Below are 20,290 nucleotides of genomic sequence, written 5' to 3' on the forward strand. Positions count from 1 at the left end.
TTTGTGTCTATTTTAACCACCAACAAAGTTATCGAAGCAGAAAGCGGCATTGTCTGTCCTGACATTATTCTATACGGTTCGCAGACATTTATCTTTTTGAGAAAACCGATGCCTGGGTTTTCGTGGCATTGAAATGAACCTGGTTACTTTCACCCCAATTGGAAATAACCTCCTGCAACCTTCTGCTGCCGGTGAAGACGTGCATCCGCAGCTGATGTCCTGGAATCCAAATGGAATGGCGAGACAAGTGTGGTGTCGTCAGCAAAGCAATATATTGGATTCTTGGACCAATAAGTCGTCGATATACAATGAAAAGGGGGTTGGAGATAATATGGATCCCTGGGGAACACCAGCGCTGATGGTAAAAGTATTCGAGGGATATCCATCAATAGTATTACAACATTTATCGTGTATTATTTAGAGAGGATGATTTTAATGAAACAATGAACAATAATCATAATTATAATTTCCATAGCGGTTGATTGGGTAACAGTATCATTTATTCTTAGAAAAACAATTGCTTTTTTTGACAACATTTCAAACTAACTAATTTTTTCTTCAGGGCTCGAAAAGAAGTTTTTCAGTGTCGAATATGAATTATTTCTAAACTTTCTGACATATTAGATACATAATAAAAAATGCTGTACCTAGTAACAAAATATTCCGAACCAAACACTACACAAATAACATGAAACAATCGAATAGTGAAAGTCATCAGATCACTAGCCTAGTTAACACAAACGCTTTATTGGCAGGTAGTGAACTAAAAGTACAGAAGAACAAATGAAGATATCTATGCCCAGAAAAAGTAAATTACTCTCGTCTGTTCCTACAAACCACTCCAAAGCAACGTTCAATCAAATTTTGACATGTTGACTTAACATTATTACCGAACAAAAGAATCATTATGCGGTAGGCATGTACCTACTTCTCTATCGGATCGAGTGGGTTTTTGTTCGGAAATCGTATTGTAAGTCATCTTCAATGTATTCTGTAACCGGTTTGACGTCCTCCGATTTTCGGTATCCATAGAAAAGGGGCGAAGTCGTCGGCACTAAAACTGAAACTGGTTAAATTACCTCTTTTATGAAGTGATTATTCAAATTTCCCGACGACAGGGTGGCCAAACTTTCATTCAGGCGAAACGGATTTTTCCAGGTTGTTCTTCACACTCCATTCCGAAAGTACCGAAGCACGGTGGTAGGTAGTTACTAATTGAAAGGAAGATGCATGCGAATGGGAGTGGTTCGAACGGGCTTCCCACGATGAGATGGAGCAATATATTAATTAAAAATTTATTGCTGGTCTATGTGGAACGGTAACTTGAGAATGTAAAAGTTATTTTTCTATACCTACGGACTTGTTATTCGTCAAAAAACTCATTTTCCTACTTCTTTCAAAGAATAAACTCTTTATGTGGAACTGAATAAACTTTTCTCAAAGTTCAATGTAAATTTAGTTTCCTCTTCAGGCTGACTTGTACTTTCACTCATTTGTCTAAATCGTCGTGATGCTACGTTTATAATCTGTTTCCTAATAGCAAAGAATAATAAATGCTCATTAGAAATGCAAAACGCTAACACAGTGCTCAAACATTTTGTGATTTCCAGTCTCGTGGACCAGAGATAAATATTAAGTATAGATTTGAATGAAAGAGAAATATAAAGTTTTCTATGAATAAATTTGTATCATTCAGTTTGTTTTGTATTCTGTGTTTTTATCCTCACTGGTACTAATTTCACGACGTTTCGGCAAAGTTTCATTTGCCTTCTACTGGTGCTTATTTATTGGTGTTCGGAATCAGACTGACCTTGCTCGAGTCTGATTCTTACTATATAAGTATGGATGTTGATGTTTTCACAGTAACAGTAACAATCAGCAAAGTCACTTCGCTTGGCAGGAAAAGTTCACGCATATCCGTCACGTTGATGAGTCCGCCATTTCGGGAAGTGACTGCTTTTGGCTTTGCTCTTGTTAGGATAAATTGTGAATTAAATAATTAATCTCTGTACTGTTATTTCAGAGCATTTCAAAATGGAACTCTTGACACATTCGGTAACTTAAGTATATGCCCAAAAATTAATTTGTTTATTTCATTTCCTCCTTGAAAGTAAACTTCTAAAGCAATTTTGAGAATCTTATTGTAGGAACAAATGTCATTTCAGGATTTGTATCATTGTTTGAACGATTTGATTATAACCATCCATTTGAAAATTTCCCAATATCTCACCTTTTGGAGTTATATAGTGGAGTAATATTCCTAAGTGGGTCAACTACATGATATTGACATTTCAGTAGGGTAAAAAACGTTCCGTGAACGTATTACTAAAAAAGAATAAAAAGATTGGAGTAACAAAAGTAAGTTGATGTTTGGATAGGACTTACCTATGTATGTATAAAAAATACATTATGTTGAAAAAGAGTTCATTCATCATAATGAAGAACAAGCAATTTAACTGAAAGGTCAATTAGTTATATACAAAATCACATTTATTTTAAGAGAGGTAGATAATAAAGTTTATATCAAAAAGTTGATTGGTGGACAATTTTTCCTTCATATTCCAGTTGATTGAAGCATTGTATTCCTACTGGTGATTTTAGAAATGATTCGGCTGTTTTGACATTTTTTGAAAAAATCATGTAATCAGATAGAATGTCTGCACAAGAATTATTATATCAATTGAATTTGGTTCCATTCCGTAAGGTAGGTATATCAAAATTATATGAGTATTTTGGATATAAAAAAGTTTGAGTGCGAACCTGTCCAAAACCATTTCGCGAGTCCTGCCCTCTTATCGTCACTTCCCAAAATGGCGTCTAGATACTTTTCCACATCAAAGACGGCATGGCCAAGTGTCCATGCTGATTGTTACCTATGCTGTGATGTTTTACCTGTGTTTCTTCTTCTCATTTGGTGTGTTTAGAATTAGCTTGACTGCTTAGTCCCAGTGGAAACAAAAACACAGAACACGGATCAAAACCCGAAAAAACAATTATCATCATCAGGGATAATACAATATGGATAAGAGAACAGATTAGATCTATAAAAAGAGATCAGTGAGGTTAGGCGGCAGGACACAACAAAAGACGAGTCACTGTAAGCAGTGTGAAGTCATAAATAAAATCTGAAAAAAAGTAGCGTCGAGTATTACTGTTGTTTATTTCATCAGTTCGGACTTCCATTGTGTAATATAATATAAATTGATTTGAAATCCCTGAAAGAATCTGTAAAAAAAATATTAACCGAAAAATAACAATTTTATTAAACCAAAAAATGTAATTCCATTTTTGTAATTTCAGATTTGAAAAATGCCAATTGACATATTCAAAAAGTAACAATTGACATATTTGAAAAGTGTCAATTGACAGACTTGAAAAGTGCCAATTGATATATTTTAAAGGTACCAATCGACATATTCGGGAAGTGTCAATTGACAGGTTTGAAAAGTGTCATTTTTAGATTTGAAAAGTTGAGTAAAGACACGTCCGAAGAAGCCATTGCAAAACTGTTTAGTGAAAATCTCACGATGAAGTGTTTTTGAATACGCTAGTTATGGATTTTCATCAAGTATCGGCCAATTCCATCATATATCTCAAAAGGTTTCAATGGACATGATGCAAAAGTGTCAATTGACATGTTTGAAAAGTGTTACTGTCAGATTAATTAGTTTTCTACATTGGGGCATTAATTCAAAATAAGCGTCCCCTGGTGTCTCAAAACACACTGGTTTGCAGATATAATTTAATGTAGGTTTTGGATATACGTTATATATCTAAAACTACCGACCTATAACCTTGTTATCAAACTTTGTAAAGGCTTTTGGAATATGCTTGTACAACATAATCTTTCCTGATGTTAAGAATTTAATTTCAAACAATCAACACGGTTTCTTTAGCAAAAGATCAACAATAACTAACTTAATGTGCTACACACAATCAGTAAGTAATGCACTTAATAATAACCTACAAGTAGATACTGTCTACACAGATTTTTCGAAGGCGTTTGACAAGTTGGATCATAACATTCTTATCAGTAAACTTCACCAATATGGATTCGACTCCCAACTCTTAAACCTTTTCCGCTCATACTTAACTGAACGTATCCTATTCGTAGATTATAGGGGTTACAAGTCGTTCCAATTTATTGCAAACAGTGGTGCCCCTCAAGTAAGCAATTTAGCACCTCTTTTATTCTTATTCTTCATTAACGACATAGGAAATAATCTCTCTAGCAATTTCCGACTCTTTGCAGATTTTTTGAAAATCTTTCGGCCCATTACATCACATGATCTTACAAAAAGACCGAAAATAATCTTCCCCTCAATACAAACAAATGTAAATACTCAAAATACACTCTTAAATATAATGTTATTTCTCATGATTACTGCATAAATAACACACCTCTTCAAATTAGCACTCATCAAAGGGATCTTGGTGTCACATTTGACCCTAAACTGAGTTTCTCCATCCACTATGACACAATAACATGCTCAGCCAAACGGATGCTGAGGCTCATTTATCGTAACTGTAAGAACTTTCGTAACAGATACAGTTTTTTCAATTCTTTTCAATGCATACGTCATGCAAATTTCGGCTGGAATATGCCTCCCTTATATGGTCACCCATATACAATGTCCACATAAACAAATTCGAGTCTATACAAAGAGGCTTCATGAAATATATTACTTACAAGCTAGAAGGAGTTTACCCTGAACAAGGCATCGACAACAGAATACTACTGAATAAATTCAATCTATTATCCCTTCAAAACCGAAGAACCTACTACTCTATAATTTTCATTTATAAACTAGTGAATATAATCTGATTGACTGTCCCGAACTACTCTCCCACTTCAACTTTCATGTTCCACGAATCAATTCTAGAAATGAACTGACTTTTTATCGACCAAATACTAGAACAAACATATTACTCTAGTCACCAGTTGTTGCAATGAGCAAACTTTACAATCAACTCTGTGAAAATCTCGACATTTATTTTGAATCTACTGGTCAAGTTAAGAACCACGTTAAGAAATTTTTACACTCTAGTCAAAATACATGAGCCTGAAATGAAAGTTATTCTACCATGTGAGCTCTCTACTACTACTGTATTACTGCTGAATTATGTTTTTTTTGTAATACACCTGAACTATGTTTTTACTTCTTAGCTCTATATCTGACTTATGTTTTTTTTCAATTATTCTCCTAGCTTGCTGCACACAAAAGTGTTCCACCTAATTTTTAGCTTAACTCTCCTAAATGTACTTTATTTTATTTTTTCTTTACTCGTTTCAGGTGTTTCTAGTTGATAAATTATTATTGTATTCATGTATATGTGTATATATGTATGTACGTATATATGTATGTGTATTGTGTGTATATAGGCAGATATAAACTGTAACATGTTTGTTAATAATATTAATATGTCTTGTTATTGGGATTTATTCCTGTTTAGACATTAAACATTTTTTTATGACCTATAGATCCAATGTAGACATCTATGTTTTTCACTTTCGCCACAAACGGCGCTGGCATCTGATTTTGAATTTCCAATAACGTCGTCGTACCCATAAACTAACCCTTAGTTCGAATCTTATATATTTTCCTTTCAGCAACCGTGACTTCAAGAATGTGAAGAACACCCTGTGCACGCAATCGGGCCAATGCCATTCACCTCAACTCACCGTGTACGAGATGCACTTCCTGATCATCGGCTACCCATTCATTCCCACAGCATTTTTTTGGAGCGTCTGCTGGCAAGAAACTGCCCATCAATTTACCGATGCTCACATATTTCGGAGTTTTTTTGTTTATCTCCGATAGCTGCATGTAAAATTTATTACCCGTCGGAGCGTAGTAGGCCGCGGGGAGGAATGGAATGTCTTCTTCCGAGTGGACGAGGGGTCTCGCCCTTGGGAAATTCCTAAGGAAACGATAAAGTGTTATTAAAGGCAACAGGTCGCATTTGGTCGATATTATGTAAAGTGGAGATTAAAATCGGTTACAAATTATGTCTCACGGGAAGTTGAAAGATCTACCGATGCTTTAACACCGATAATATATGTCCGTATTCCCCGTATATCGTCAAAGCCAAGCCTTACTGAGCTTGGCTAAAAAATTAAGCCCAGCTTTATTATGATCGTAATTACTTAAGCTTAGTTGCTGAAATTCTTTGAATAAATCATGCTCAACAAGCATGATAAGCAGGGAGAAGAAGAATTTTATGTCAGAATCAAAGATGTCTGGTTCAAATTGTGCAATTCAAGTAGAAAAAAAAAGGTTGTTTTGTCAGGTATAGACAAGATATTTCATATTTTGGATACTCAATTCCGACAGGTTGGAGCAGAAAATGTCCTCATCGTGAAAAAACACAAAATATAAACAGAATCACTGGAAATAGAACTAGCTAATGAAAAAATATGTAGACTTTTGAAATGACTTTCGCATTAAATATATCTAACACATCACACAGCAAACTTCTGCTTTAACTAAGTCACAATGTGAATCAATGGGAACGTTAGTAAACTCGAATTTAGAGTCGTAATTTCTAGTTCAAGTTCTTAATTTTTGGTTGAATAAAGAAACAAATAATAAAAATATGTGGCTCTTCTGTGCTTCCGTAGTTGTGTAGATATCGTTCAGCCGTAAAAAGTAAAATACGAACTTTTTCGATAGGCACTGATCTAGCACAAGGACCAAGAATTTAATGTTTTGAGTATATGAATATCTGCTATTTGTACAATTCTGAGTTATAGTGGTACTTGCCAGTCCTCACCGCAGTCAAAATGCTAGGTTAGGTTCATAAAAGCTTGGCTTGAGGGTTCTAGCTCAACTTAAAGCTTTGTTACTATGCAAAAAAGCTAGGTTGAGTTCATGAGGCTTGGCTTGAAGACAATTAACAAATTGAGATTGAAAAGGAAAGCATTCAGTTGTTCACTAATAACTCAAAAGCACAATATTTTCGTTTTGAGAAAATCAGAATATACCTACCCTATTGACAAGATTCCTTCACAAAACCCAATAAGTGAAATGAAAGTCACCTGAAAAGGAAAATATGCGATGAAGATGAAAATCAAACTCAAACTGAAAAAACATTTCACAGGTCAAAACCCGTACTCTTTGATATTTGAAAATTCTTTCGAAGGAGATATTCGTTTTAAATTTTTTTTTCAAAACATTATCATGCATAGTACACGTTATCTCCCAGACAAGGCTGCTTGTACAGAGTCGCTGTTAAGACTCTAGTTATTTTTCCTTCCAGGAATCGCCAATAAAACTGTATTTTTAGTCTAACAAAATTTTAATGACTTTTCCAAAATAACTTCTGACCGTCTCCTTCTTTTTTAAAACAACTATATGGTGAGCAAAAAAATATAAAAACAAGCAACAAATTGAATAATTGGAAAATCTGAATAACAGGTTTCAACAGTCGCACTAAGGATTTATTTGAAATATGCGTCTGGGTATAGGAACATATTTTAGATGGAGTGTAGGGGCACAAATTAGCCGACTCTTCAGCCACATCAGTACTTGACATTTCAAAAATTGTGGTGGTGCTGAGTGATGATCATGCCTTGATCACGCATCTATCTTAGTCGGTCGGTAGCCGGCCGGTTCAACGTGGCCATGTTGGTCGGTGGTTCAAGCTCCAGTCTGAACGATCGATTTTCTCTTGCTATCGTCCAACTCGTGTTAGGAATAACACGTTAAAAGGTAAGACCTCGTTAGTCCTTAGCTCGCACAAGTTTCGACTTTTGAAAGTTGTCGTTCGCAGGGGTGCGACAGCTGGTTAACGGAAAAACATAAATAGACAGATCTTTGTTTGGGTTACTATGTTTGTTGTATGGACAGAGTTTAGGTTATTACCTCCACTATTTGTTTTACTCATCGAAGTAGGGTGTAGGAAAATAAGATAAAATATATTATTTTGAATTTAGCGTCAGAATTTTTTTTTCTAATGATCATAAATCTCAAATTTTTGAAATCATCAGAATGAAATGTTTAAACTTTGTATGTTCATATGTTTCCCTTTCATTTTTTGAAATCTGCATTTGAATTATAGCTTGAAATATTATTTTATATACTGCATATCATCATTCTCCAATATTCATCTGTAGTTCACAATTAACTACTAATAAAATCTTCAACAGAAATATATTTTTGTGCCTTGGCAGTAATACACATAAAATATATCTGATTTTTCACATCAAACCGATAAAATGATAAAAAACAGAGTTTGACGGCGATGAAACGCTTCTTCCCAACAACGATAAAATTGATAGACATGAAATTAAAATGATTCTTGATAAAAGGGGAGCCCAAGCGGGGATTTCAGGATTTACTGAAGCGCGGCAGATTGATATACAGGGGGATACCTTGTACCCGGTTAAGTACCTCCACCAAAAATGAGCCCCATATAATATAATGCCGCCCGTGAAGGATAAAGGATCAGATTAGTAAAAAAAATTGATCATCAGAAATTCTCGAGCGCGTCAGATTAAGGTAGGGTGAGTTAATTACATGCTAAAAAGTGTATATTCCAGTAATCTGACAATTTGAGAGTGACGTAAAGAAAGGGAAGGGCAGCAAAGTTGTAAAAAAAACGTCATATCGACATTATCGAGCGTAGCTGTTTTTTTTTTTATTTTGATGAAAATAATTCAAGGATATCGAAAAATATATAATCTGACGATTTCCGCAAGCCGAAATAGCAAAAATTCGTCGAGAAAGTTTAATGCGTGCAGCTGCGTGATGCCTATATTTCCCTCTCCTCGTTTCTATTCCTTTTTCACTTTTTCTCTATCCATTACTCTCTCACTCCGTCCCCACTCTGAATTCTGTTGCCATGACGCCATCACAGCTGATCACAGATATTCGTTCGTGATGAAGATGAATATGATGATTGATTAATCAATTAATTGATGGATGTAGCCGTTACTACGTGGTAGGAAATCATAATGAAGAAAAGAGAAAGGAAACTTTATGTTTTTCACCACTTTTATTTGTAACTCATATATTGTATAAGTAACTGCAGTAACGTTAGTTATAAAAGTGGTTAAAAACATAGAAAGTTTCATTTCTCTTTTCTAAGAGAATTGTCAGATTGAGCGAATCCCTCTAGATAATCGTCAGATTATGAGACAGCATGTCTAAAACCTAAAGACGAACCATATATATCTTGATCTGACGCGCTTGAGTATTTCAAACTGGCGATTTTTTTTGCACATTATAATAATGGCCGCAAGTTTGCGTCAGATTGAAATCGTCAGATTATTGAATGAGAGCTTTTTTTTGGTGTACTTAACTATCCCTTAGAAAATCTGACGCGCTCAATATATATATATATATATATATATATATATATATATATATATATATATATTATATAACATTTTTTTCTTCTTATCATCTAAGCTTTGCAACCTAATGGGTCTCTATGACGCACGAGTAAATCCCCATTTTGCATCGTGGGCTCCCCTGCTATGAATCATTTGTAACTTTCAGAGCCTAGTTATGCACCATTCTCACAATTTCAATCACTGTTACTGGCCTAATAAAACTGAACCAATGGATTCAAATATTTCAATATGATTGTGAATGTATGTCAAAATTTTGTATGAATGCTTCTACAGAAATTCATATAGTCCGGTCAAATTAGACCAAAAAATAGAAGTAAAGCTACCTAAATTCCCACCAAGCTGAAAATCAGTAAGATTGTTAAAAAAAACATCAAAAACAAAATTTGAAAGTTCCCCATCTTTTCCCTGCATGAAAAAAAATATTCAAGGTCAACGGCCAAAAAAATGAGTTTTTCGCGAATTTCAGCAAACTGGTGAGTTTTATCATAGAAATACTACAGACAAAAATTGTAGATCATAAAATTATCTATAATAAATGTATCGATACTCTTTTTCCTACGAGCCACCGTTTTTGACACTTATGATATAAAATATACATGAGTTATAACTATTAGAATATCAGGTAAAATGACAACTGCATTTTACAGGGGGGTAAAATAACAGTTTTCAAAATGTTTGAAAAACAAACTTCAGTTCAATGTGCTGGAGTTTTTAAAATATTATTTCAACTCGACAAGAAATTATCACTAATGGCATTCGCTTTCTTCTTTCTATGTACGGAGCTCCTGAAAAACTACCTGCTTAGATAAGTATAGATATGCATGTTTCGTTGAAAATGCCAAAAGTAAAAAACAAGTACAATTACTTTGTCTTCCTCCAACCTCAGTTGCTGCTCATCAACATCGTTTTCGGATATATTACCAAGTTCAATTGGAACCAGTCCAATCTTCACTTCCACCTGCGCCGAAAAAATAGCTGAACACAATGTTTTGCAACTGCAAAAAGGGGTGCAACAGTGGGGGCAAGGCCTAGCCAGAGAACAATTTCGGAGGGGGTTTGGTCTGGTGGAACAGTAGAAAAATATGAAATATAAAAATAACTAGGGAATAAAATTGTGTTACATGATCATATATTTATTAGAAAACCGTTACAGAAATATAAACATCTTTTTACAAAATTAAATTTAGTTTTTTAGCTTTCTTTGCAGCAAACAAATCAATTTCCTTCTCGGTGTCGATGTCAATTCTACGGTGGATTGCCATTGACGCCAAACCGTTTAGTCGTTCCTGGCTTGTGTAGTTTCTTAAATAAGTTTTGAGGCATTTCAGAGAAGAGAAAGTCCTTTCAGGGGTACATGTGGAAACAAGTAGTATCGCCATGATCTTTGAAAGTTTGTAGTAGTATCGCCATGATCTTTGAAAGTTTGTACGCACATTGCCGTAAGGTTTTTCCATTGTGTTTCGGGAAGTTTTTTCAATATTCTCTTCCAAGCACTGCTTGGTTCGTGTTGCCAAGGACTTGAAAACATTTCAAACGGATTTCATAATTTCAATAGTATCTGTTTCTGTAGAGTAGGGAGGGTTAGTGTAGGCCCACAGCACTTAGGCCACATGTGACCCATTGTACATCCTCCCAAGGAGTGGTCCTCCTAGGTCATCGTCGATTCTGTCCTTTCCAGGAAGTTGGACAGATCACTAGTAGACATCTCCTTTATATCGGCAGGTGTAGGCCAAGACTCGCCGAACACATTCTCTTATTGACGATAACTCCGGACACTCGCATAGGACATAGTGTGTCCACTAGCGCCATATAATGGAGGTGATTTCTTAGTTGAGCGTAGATTTTTCCTGGTTATCGCTAGATAATTCTTCGGAGCCAGCTTCTCAGGGACTTCCAGGGTGATCCTGGCAAGAGTGCATCCTGTGATTTCATTCCATCTCTTTAGGGATTGAGCATGGGTGTAACGTTTGGCTAGATCCGCAATTGTCGAAATCATCAGGATGTAGGTGTCACTGGATCGTAAAATTCTTAGTCCAGCCGCTTCCTTGGCTGAAGAGTCGGCAATGCGATTACCTTTACCCCTGTCGTGCCCTTTGATCCACATCAGGATAATGTTATTATCTACCGAGGCTTTGGCTAAATCTTGGTGGCACTCCAGTACTAGCCCTGAGGTAACACGTTGTCTGTTCTAGGCTAATAGGGCTTGTCTGCTATCAGTGCAGATTGTTATTTTTTTGCCAGAAATTCCTTTCCTGGTTATTTCTTTTGTGGCGATTGAGATACCAGCCAGTTCTGTTTGAACCACGCTGGTATTTTTTCCCATTCTCCAATCAATCCTTAGGCTTAGTGATCTGGAGTACACTCCATATCCTGAGTCTCCTTTGGTTTTTGAGCAGTCTGTATACATGCGTATTGCATTTGTAGCATCTGACTTTGTGTTCTGTTTTATTTGTATTTTGTAGAGTTTATTGAACACAAACCTGTGCGCTTCTCGCACACTGCGCTTCGAGGTTTACACCAGCCGTGTGCAATCGTAACACAACCTTCTTAACGTACAGGTCCAGATGGGACAGACCAGTAATTAATTTCATTGCCGCGGTTGGTGTTATTCTCATAACTCCTGTGATGTTTAAACAAGCCAATCGTTGTATTTGATATAATTTTTGGATGGCCGTTGCTTGTTGAACTTTCAGGGGGGATCGATCCCCCTTGATCCCCCCTGGCTACGGCCTTGAGTGGAGGATCCGTTTGATTTCAACGAGGCGACATGTGATACATCGTTATTAACGCATTTCACGTGTACTCAGGATGAAGATGAAGAAGAACAAGAAAAAAAGAAGAAGAAGAAGAACAAGACGAACAAGAACAGGAAGATCAAGAAGAACAAGAAGAATTTGAAAGTTACGACTCGGGCGATTAAATTTAACCACTTTTTTTAACTTAAATTGCTTTTATCTTCTCAATCTCTGCTAATATCCATTATTTTGCAATAGTATTAAATTAAACAGAATCACAACTGAACCCACGTTAAAAAAAGCGCTAAGTACACTACCTCATAGGTGACGTGGAAACGTGTTCTTATTATGACGATTACAACTTTTTGAATCGTTATATCTCAAAAACGGTGGCTCGTAGAAAAAAAAGTATTCATACATTTTTGTATCCATACATTATGATCTACATTTTTTGTCAGAAGTATTTTTATGATAAAACTTTTAATTTTGTTGAAAATTGCGAAAAACTCATTTTTGACCTTTGACTTCGAATAAAATTTTCCAAACAGGGGAAAGATAAGAACTTTGAAAATCGCGAAAAACTCATTTTTTGACCTTTAACTTCGAATGAAAATTTTCCAAACAGGGAAAGATAAGAACTTTGAAAATCGCGAAAAACTCATTTTTTGACCTTCGACCTTGAATAACATTTTTTTTATACAGGAGAAAGATGAGGAACTTTCAAGTTTTATTTTTAATCATATTTTAAACAATTTTACTGATTTTCAGCTTGGTGGGAATTTAGGTAGCTTCGAATGTATAAATTGACCGGACTAACAGGCATAATTTGACATCATGATTAGGATGGCAATAAAACTCTAAACTCAAATGAATATATAAATCAAATGAAATTCACAAAACATATACAATTTATCGAAAATAAGACAATAATCCTTCAATTAAAATTTCTCAATCGAAATTTATTCCTAATTATCCTTAATAGTAGCAATTTCATTGAAATCAAAAAACATACGCGACGTACAGTTAATGCAACTAGCCGCATCAAGTATGTGGAGTGACTCGGGTGCCAGCTCTGCGGTCTCATGTCAAGGCCGCGTCAAGTAAGTCGGCTATTATTGAAAAATACATACTCTGTTTATATATTTGAATATTGTATTTAGAATAATTGTATTTTCAAAGAAGTTATTTTGTTGAAATTTGTCATTATTCGGGTGGTGAAATCGATTCAATTTGAGAATTGAACGTTCAGGGGTTCCTCATCTCTAGAATAGATCATTAACTACAAATTTTTCGCTCTGTTTACTACAAAATCAACTTTTATCCCGCAATCTAAACAACTCTGTTCCAAATTATTTACACAATTTCTCTAATTACTGCGTATCTATAATAATTGGGCGCAAATAACCTACTCAGTCAGTCAATCATTATTTGAATAACTAAATTAATGGCGAACAAGGGTACATACTTGCAATATCAGATCCATACTCAGAGGTGATGCACTGAATGTACACTGAAGAAATACTTAGAATATATAAAGAAATGCTTTTACGTAAATAAATAATGGGAGCAATCCAATTGTTAGATAATTTGTTTATTCATTATGGGCTGGCTCTCAAGAGTATTGTTTACTGCATGTGCAAAGAATGACTGAGCTGTACTCGGTCTTAGTGTTTTGCAATTGATGATTAGGAAAAGTACAATGAACGGAAGAAAGCAGAAAGTTTGCCATATACCAGGTGTTGATTAAATCTTCTCCATTCTAAAATTGATTGATGTAATTTGCATTAGTAAGAAAGTAATGGTAAGAAATTCTAATACACTTGATATGAACGGTATAACTGATTACCTGATGGTATTTTGCGATAATGATTTCGAAGGTGAAGATACTAATGATAACTTGATTTTTTATAGAAATTTCAATCATGAACTTTTTTCTCAAGATGCTGCTAACTCACCATGGGGTGATATTTTGACTATGCAAGATATTAATTCCAAAGTAAATTTTCTCAACGAATGTATCATTATGCTTTTTGATAAATATGCTCCAATTTGCACTGTAAACTGAAAACATAAAGCATCCCCGTGTATAACTTATAATATCAAATTGATGATGAAAACCCGTGATAGAGCTCATGCCAAATTATTTAAAGAAAAGACAGCAGCAGCTAGACAGTACTATGTAACTTTACGCAACTACGTCAGTGACGGAGTAAAACGTGAAAAAAACAGCATATATACAATTTGTTTTGAACAACAATAAAAACAATTCAAAAATGACAGGAAGAAATCTTGTAGATTGGGATTACTACAAAATCCTCCTCGCAAACCAATAGCCTGCCAGTTGAACTACGTAGACCTGAAGAAATAAATTAATATTTTTTAAACGTGGCTGGACATTCAATAGTAAATAATAACACTCTTTTATTTTACAATAATAATAAATTGAACGTTCCTATGAATTTTTCCCTCACCGATATATGCGATGATGATAATTTGACTGCTATCAAAGAAATACAGTCTATTGCTTTAGGTATTGACAATATAAATATCAAGATAATTTTTTTAGCGATACCACACTGTATTGATGAAGTTAACCATATTTTCAACAAGTCCTTCAGGCAGGGTATTTTTCCAGATGTTTGGAAGGTTGCTGATAGGTATAATTCCGATTCCGAAAAAGAATGCACCTACCACGTTCAGTGACCTACGTCCTATCAGCATTCTGCCCTGATTCTCTAAAATATTCGAGAAAAATGTTTCCCGTCAAGTAAGAGCTTTTCTTGAAGAAAATCGAATACTCTCGTACGAACAGTCTGGGTTCCGCAAAAAACACGGAACACAGACTGCCTTCTTGAAAGTAATCGACGATCTTGCGAGATTCAGATATCAATCAAAAGTCACCATTTTAGTACTGCTTGATCAAAGTAAAGCTTTCGACTTAGTTAATTTCGATTTACTCATCAGCAAGCTCAAGTTCATAGGATTCGATCACATTTCTCTTAAATGGATGACCAGCTATTTCACAGGCCGATCACAGAGGGTCAAACTGGATGATTACTCATGGTCATCCCTAAAAGAAACAATCTCAGGTGTACCACAGGGAAGTATTTTTGGACCCTTGATGTTTTCAGTGTTTATTTTTGATTTCCCCACTTTCTTATCACATTGTCAAGTACATCTATACGCAGATGATATACAGTTATATTTGTCTTCTCATAACACCGATACAGAAAGTTGCGTGGCCAATATAAACACAGATTTGCACAAAACTTTCCCATACTCGGAGAATCATGGACTGAAAATCAAATAAAACTTTGGCCTTATGTATAGGGACTCAAAGAAAAACAGTAAAAACTCAGTGTAACTTTAGGCTCACTCTCGATAACGCAGACATTGACTGGGTAGACAGTGCTAAAAATCTTGGCGTAACCATAGATAGATAGCTCTTTGTCTTTCCATGAACATGTAAAAAACATTTTCAAAGTATCATTCTTCAAACTCAAATCGCTATACAAATTCAAATATCAGTTATCAGAAGAAATGAAACTCAGGTTAGTAAAGTTCTTATTTACCCCCATATCGAGTATTGTTGTTCGGTGCTGAATGATCCTTTGTTGTTCTGTTTATATTAACAATGCCCGTTCTTTGGGAAACATGTTTCTCATATCATCATTCGACAAATAACTGCACTAAATCTGTTTCAGAAATAGTTTCAGAATAGTTCAAGTCGGGCAAAAATATTTATTCAGTTTATGGAAAAAAAAATTCATCAAAATCAATATTCACAATTCCACAGCTCTCGTGGAACCTACTAGAGTCTGACTTTTCGAATAATTACCAATCTATTTTGTCAGATTCGTTGGTGAAATGATACATATTTTCTTATATTTGATGATGTTGATACTGGACAGGATAGAGAGATTGTATACCACATACTTTCATTTATTGAAATGGAAAGCAAAACCATCAATAGTTTGTTTTCATCAAAGTGGCAAAGTAGCTCCAAAAATCATAGGCTCACAATTTTCTTGATGAATCAGTTTTTGGTGAAATATTTCGTTTATATTTGACAAAATACAACTTTCAACTACAATTTTGATCAAACTGATCATCTGCTGTGGTTTTTGGCGATGTTCAAGTTATTTTCTTAGATTAAGTAGCAGGATCTTGGAGAATTCTGATAGTCTCTGATGCATACCTTAGTGAAAGATTCCAGCAATGTACCAATTCTCAAAGCGAAGTTGAGCGAGGATGAGGTAAGCAAAGCTCAACTAAAACTTTTTTCACACCAGAACAACATCACTGTCTCTCGACGCGCATTTTGGATAACCAACTATAACAACCATTGTCGTTACAGTTTTTTGTTTTATAATTCTCAAGTGATTCCTATAATTTTGAGAAAAGTTGCTCTTTCACCAAGAAAAATAGATATTATCAATACTGTTTCTTTATATCTCATACAAGGTGTTTCAAATTCGATAGTCACCATTGGGATCTCAGAAACTAAGACAGATACGAAGATGGTTAAATTGGGTCAAAGTTGCGCATTTACCTGACTAACAATATGCCGTTGAGAAAGTTCGGAAATTTCGAAAGGTTCGAAAATAAATTGCACTTCCATATTGCCACTTTTTCTTGCTTGCTACATAATGGTGTTTTCAGATTTGATATCCGACATTTCGTCTTCTGGCCAACGTCATCAACTTCATTTTTTCTTATGGGCACTACATTGGATTCTTTCTATTTTGAATAGAACCAGATTTTACCTTTTCAATGATGTATCATAAGTTATCATTCTTTTTTGAAAAACTGGAGATATTGAAAAAAATTAATTCTTATCATAATAGGCTTTGACTATGATGTATCATCCAACAATAATGATTATTAACGCTTCAGAAAGCTATTGTGAAGCAAAACACGTGTCGGGGTTTTTGTAAAACCCGTTAGGTATATTGATAAATCATACATAAACTATACTAATTAGTTTCTACTGCACTAGTTTACTTAGTGTTTTTCGAGTGTTTTTGAATGTCAAGCAACGTAGATTTCTTGTTAGTCCATCAACAAAACCAAAATCACTGGACTAATCAAAGTGAATGTGATACAACTGTACCGGAGAAAGGCTTCATTCAAGTTCAAGAGCAATCCAACTGTGAATAATGGCAGTTTAATTGTCTATGTTTCAAGTACAACATTTCCTTTGGATGAACAAAATCTATATTTTTTGTTACATTAACATTACGGTTTGTCTTATACGTCTAGATTTCAATTTATTAAACTAAGATAAAAAGTTTCTTGATAGGTTCTCTATTAAAATTATAATTTCAATATCAGCAATATTGAAATAACAGCAAATAATTTTGATCAATACAGATTTCCCATGTGATTTCTTAGTACTATAGATACAATCGAAGTTGTGAAAAATCAATTGGAAAACCAAGAAATTTTTCAAAAAATAACGTTCAAGTGATAGTTTTCAGCAACATTAAAATAACAGCAAATAATTTTGATGAATACATATTTCTCATGTGATTTTTTAGGACTACAGATACAATCAAAGTTGTGAAAAATCAATTGGAAAACCAATCACTGTCACTTTTAAGTGAAAGTTTTTTTATTTCCATTAGAAAGTTGTTTTTCTAATTCCTAATTGTACTATGAGCGTTAATAAGAAATTTTAGGACTCCTTGAACCCCACAGAAAGTGTTAAATCGTTGAAAAAAGAAAAAAAATTAGGTATTTCAGTTGCTCAAATGAAGTTAACAAGTATTTTCTCGTAGTTTCTTAGAAAATGTAATCGTTTGTTAATGTTCTGATAGGTAAAATTGGAGAAATTGTAAAATTTCGAACCAAACATTGTCAGTTTTGGAAAGTCTTAACACTAGGATAAATTGAAAATACAACCCATTGTGGTATAATCAATAAAGTAAATTGCTTACTGCTGATGCTGATGGAACGAATCACCAGATTTTCAATGTTTTTGAAAATTCTTTTTTAACATCGTCAAGAGGACTGCGGTAATTGCAAGACTTTCCAGGGACAAAGGAGTTTTGGAAAGTACAATAGGACTTATATGATGATAATTGTTGAATTATCACAATACATTTTCTCCAAGGCTCAGCATGAGGAAAACGAACTACTCAAATAGATGCTCTCTGAGTATTTTTAAAGTTTTCCAATGTGTAGGATCTGAATTCATTGGCCAGGAGATTGTAGAATTTAGCTGGGTTGTATGAGAAGTTGCTAGTAAAAACAGAAGTTCTGTGTTCAGGAATGACCAGCACCGACCTGTTTCTAGTGGAAAAGCTGTTGATATTTGAGAAAGAATTAAATTTTTTCAATAAGTAATGTGGCATCCGGTTTTCAAGAGTTTGTGGGTGTTTGTGAGTAGGTCCTGAGATTCTCTAGTTGCAACCAACCTGATTGCCTCATGATTTAGATACATTAAACATCTCTGCCTTCCCTGAAATCGATATTATTACTGCTTTGAAAAAATTAAGAAATACACTCACCACAGGCGTTGAAAATGTTCCTAGTCTTGTGATAAAGGACTTTATCGACGTTCTCTCTATACCTCTAATAGGCATATTCAACTTAATTTTATCAACTTTTACCTTCCCTGAACAGTGGGAAACGGCTCGAATTCATCCGATATTAAAAAAAAGGCGACTCTAACGATATCACAAATTACAGGCCAATTTCAATTTTATGTAATTTTTCTAAACTCCTCCAGATATGTGTGCAAAATGTTATGTACTCCCGTATTCTAAAAGTTATTTCTCCTACTCAGCATGGTTTCGTACAACAAAGATCATGTATGAGAAATCTTGCATGTTTAAATCAATATCTCTGTATGTACCTGGACAAGCAGAAACAAGTCGATGTTGTTTATTTAGACTTTCAAGAAGCCTTCGATCAAATAGACCATTACGTTCTTCTCAGAAAATTGACAAAATTGGGACTATTTAACCAAAACAGTTTGTCGAATATGAATCTTTCAAATCGGCTCAGTACGTAGTTACATCTGGGGTACCGCAAGGTTCCAATATTGGAACTCTTTCATTTTCAATTTTCATTAATGACTTGGCAAACTCTTTGAATATTCCTAGCCTACTATTTGCAGACGACATGAAACTATATTATAAAATCGACGACATTACTGACTGCCAATGTGTACAACATGAATTAGATGTAATCAAACTTTGCTGTAATAATAATCGTCTACAACTGAACATATCCAAATGTAAAATAATATCATTTAAAACAAAAAGCGAAGTTCAATGCACGATTATTCAATCAACAAAACTACGATCAGACGCGTACATGAGATAAAAGATCTTGGTATAACATACGACAGTAAATGACCATTATCAACACATAAGGAATGTGACTGCTGATGCAAATAGGACGCTTGGATTCATTTACAGAAATGGCAAAAACTTCAAAAGTATTGCCACCTTAAAATTTCTATATTTAAGTATGCCAGATCTAAGTTAGAGTATGGCTCTGTGTTATGGAATCCAGTTTACGACTACCAAAAAACATCAATTGAGAGCGTGCAAAGGAAGTTCCTAAAATACTTATGTCTAAAAATTGATGGTCAATACCCCACGAGAGGCATCGACCATAACATATTGTTGACACGATTTGATATGACTTCTTTGGAAAATAGGAGAGTTATCCTTGGTATAAAATTCCTGCATAAATTACTAAACAACAATATTGACAGTACGGTTATTTTGCCCGAGATCAATTTCTTAGTACCAAGAAGTGAAGGTCGATACAATCTGAAATTCTATTACGAAGCATCACGCACAAATATTATGCTACGATCACCATTGAATTTCATGTGCCGTAGCTTCAATAAAATCTGTGAACACTGCGATATTCATTTCGACTCTCTAAACGCCTTGGTATCTTGTATCCACAATCACTTTTAATAATACTATACATAACTTTTGTGTCAGTCCTGTTAAATTGCATGATTTGTAACTTTTTGTATTATATACTCAATTTTTCAGTCCTCTTTTGAAATTCTACTTATACGAGAATATTTTACATACTTTGTTTCAGCATTTACTTTTATACATTTCTATATTTCATTATTTTTAATATTAATTCCATATTTACTATGTAATAATTGCATTTCTTGTAACTGATCGGTGATATGTGGTCTTATTTTCGAATGCTAACAGAA

General features: G+C 34.5%; 1 protein-coding gene and 1 long non-coding RNA gene across 4 annotated transcripts; one reads left to right on the forward strand and one right to left on the reverse strand.

Annotated features, from left to right (window-relative positions):
* Positions 1-449: 449 nt before the first annotated feature.
* Positions 450-13,725, reverse strand: LOC111509642 (uncharacterized). 3 transcript variants are annotated; one of them, XM_074182241.1, is made up of 4 exons: positions 13,559-13,725; positions 6,990-7,039; positions 5,684-5,922; positions 450-1,054 (listed from the first exon to the last, which is right to left on the reverse strand). In XM_074182241.1, the coding sequence occupies exons 1-4, from the start codon at positions 13,574-13,576 to the stop codon at positions 933-935; spliced, it is 429 nt and encodes a 142-aa protein (XP_074038342.1). In that variant the 5' UTR covers positions 13,577-13,725; the 3' UTR covers positions 450-932. The 3 variants fall into 3 exon arrangements, with proteins under 3 accessions (XP_074038342.1, XP_074038336.1, XP_074038333.1); XM_074182235.1 differs by having other exon boundaries at positions 450-1,060; XM_074182232.1 differs by having other exon boundaries at positions 450-1,066.
* On the forward strand, positions 3,822-7,936 carry LOC141485470 (uncharacterized). Its single transcript, XR_012467230.1, has 2 exons — positions 3,822-3,939; positions 5,612-7,936. It is a non-coding gene; the product is annotated as an uncharacterized lncRNA (long non-coding RNA).
* Positions 13,726-20,290: the final 6,565 nt, after the last annotated feature.

This window comes from Leptinotarsa decemlineata, unplaced genomic scaffold (genome assembly GCF_025532065.1).
Source record: "Leptinotarsa decemlineata unplaced genomic scaffold, Ldec_3_MD MMD2_P_RNA_scaffold_2, whole genome shotgun sequence".
Classification (NCBI taxonomy): Eukaryota; Metazoa; Arthropoda; class Insecta; order Coleoptera; family Chrysomelidae; genus Leptinotarsa; species Leptinotarsa decemlineata.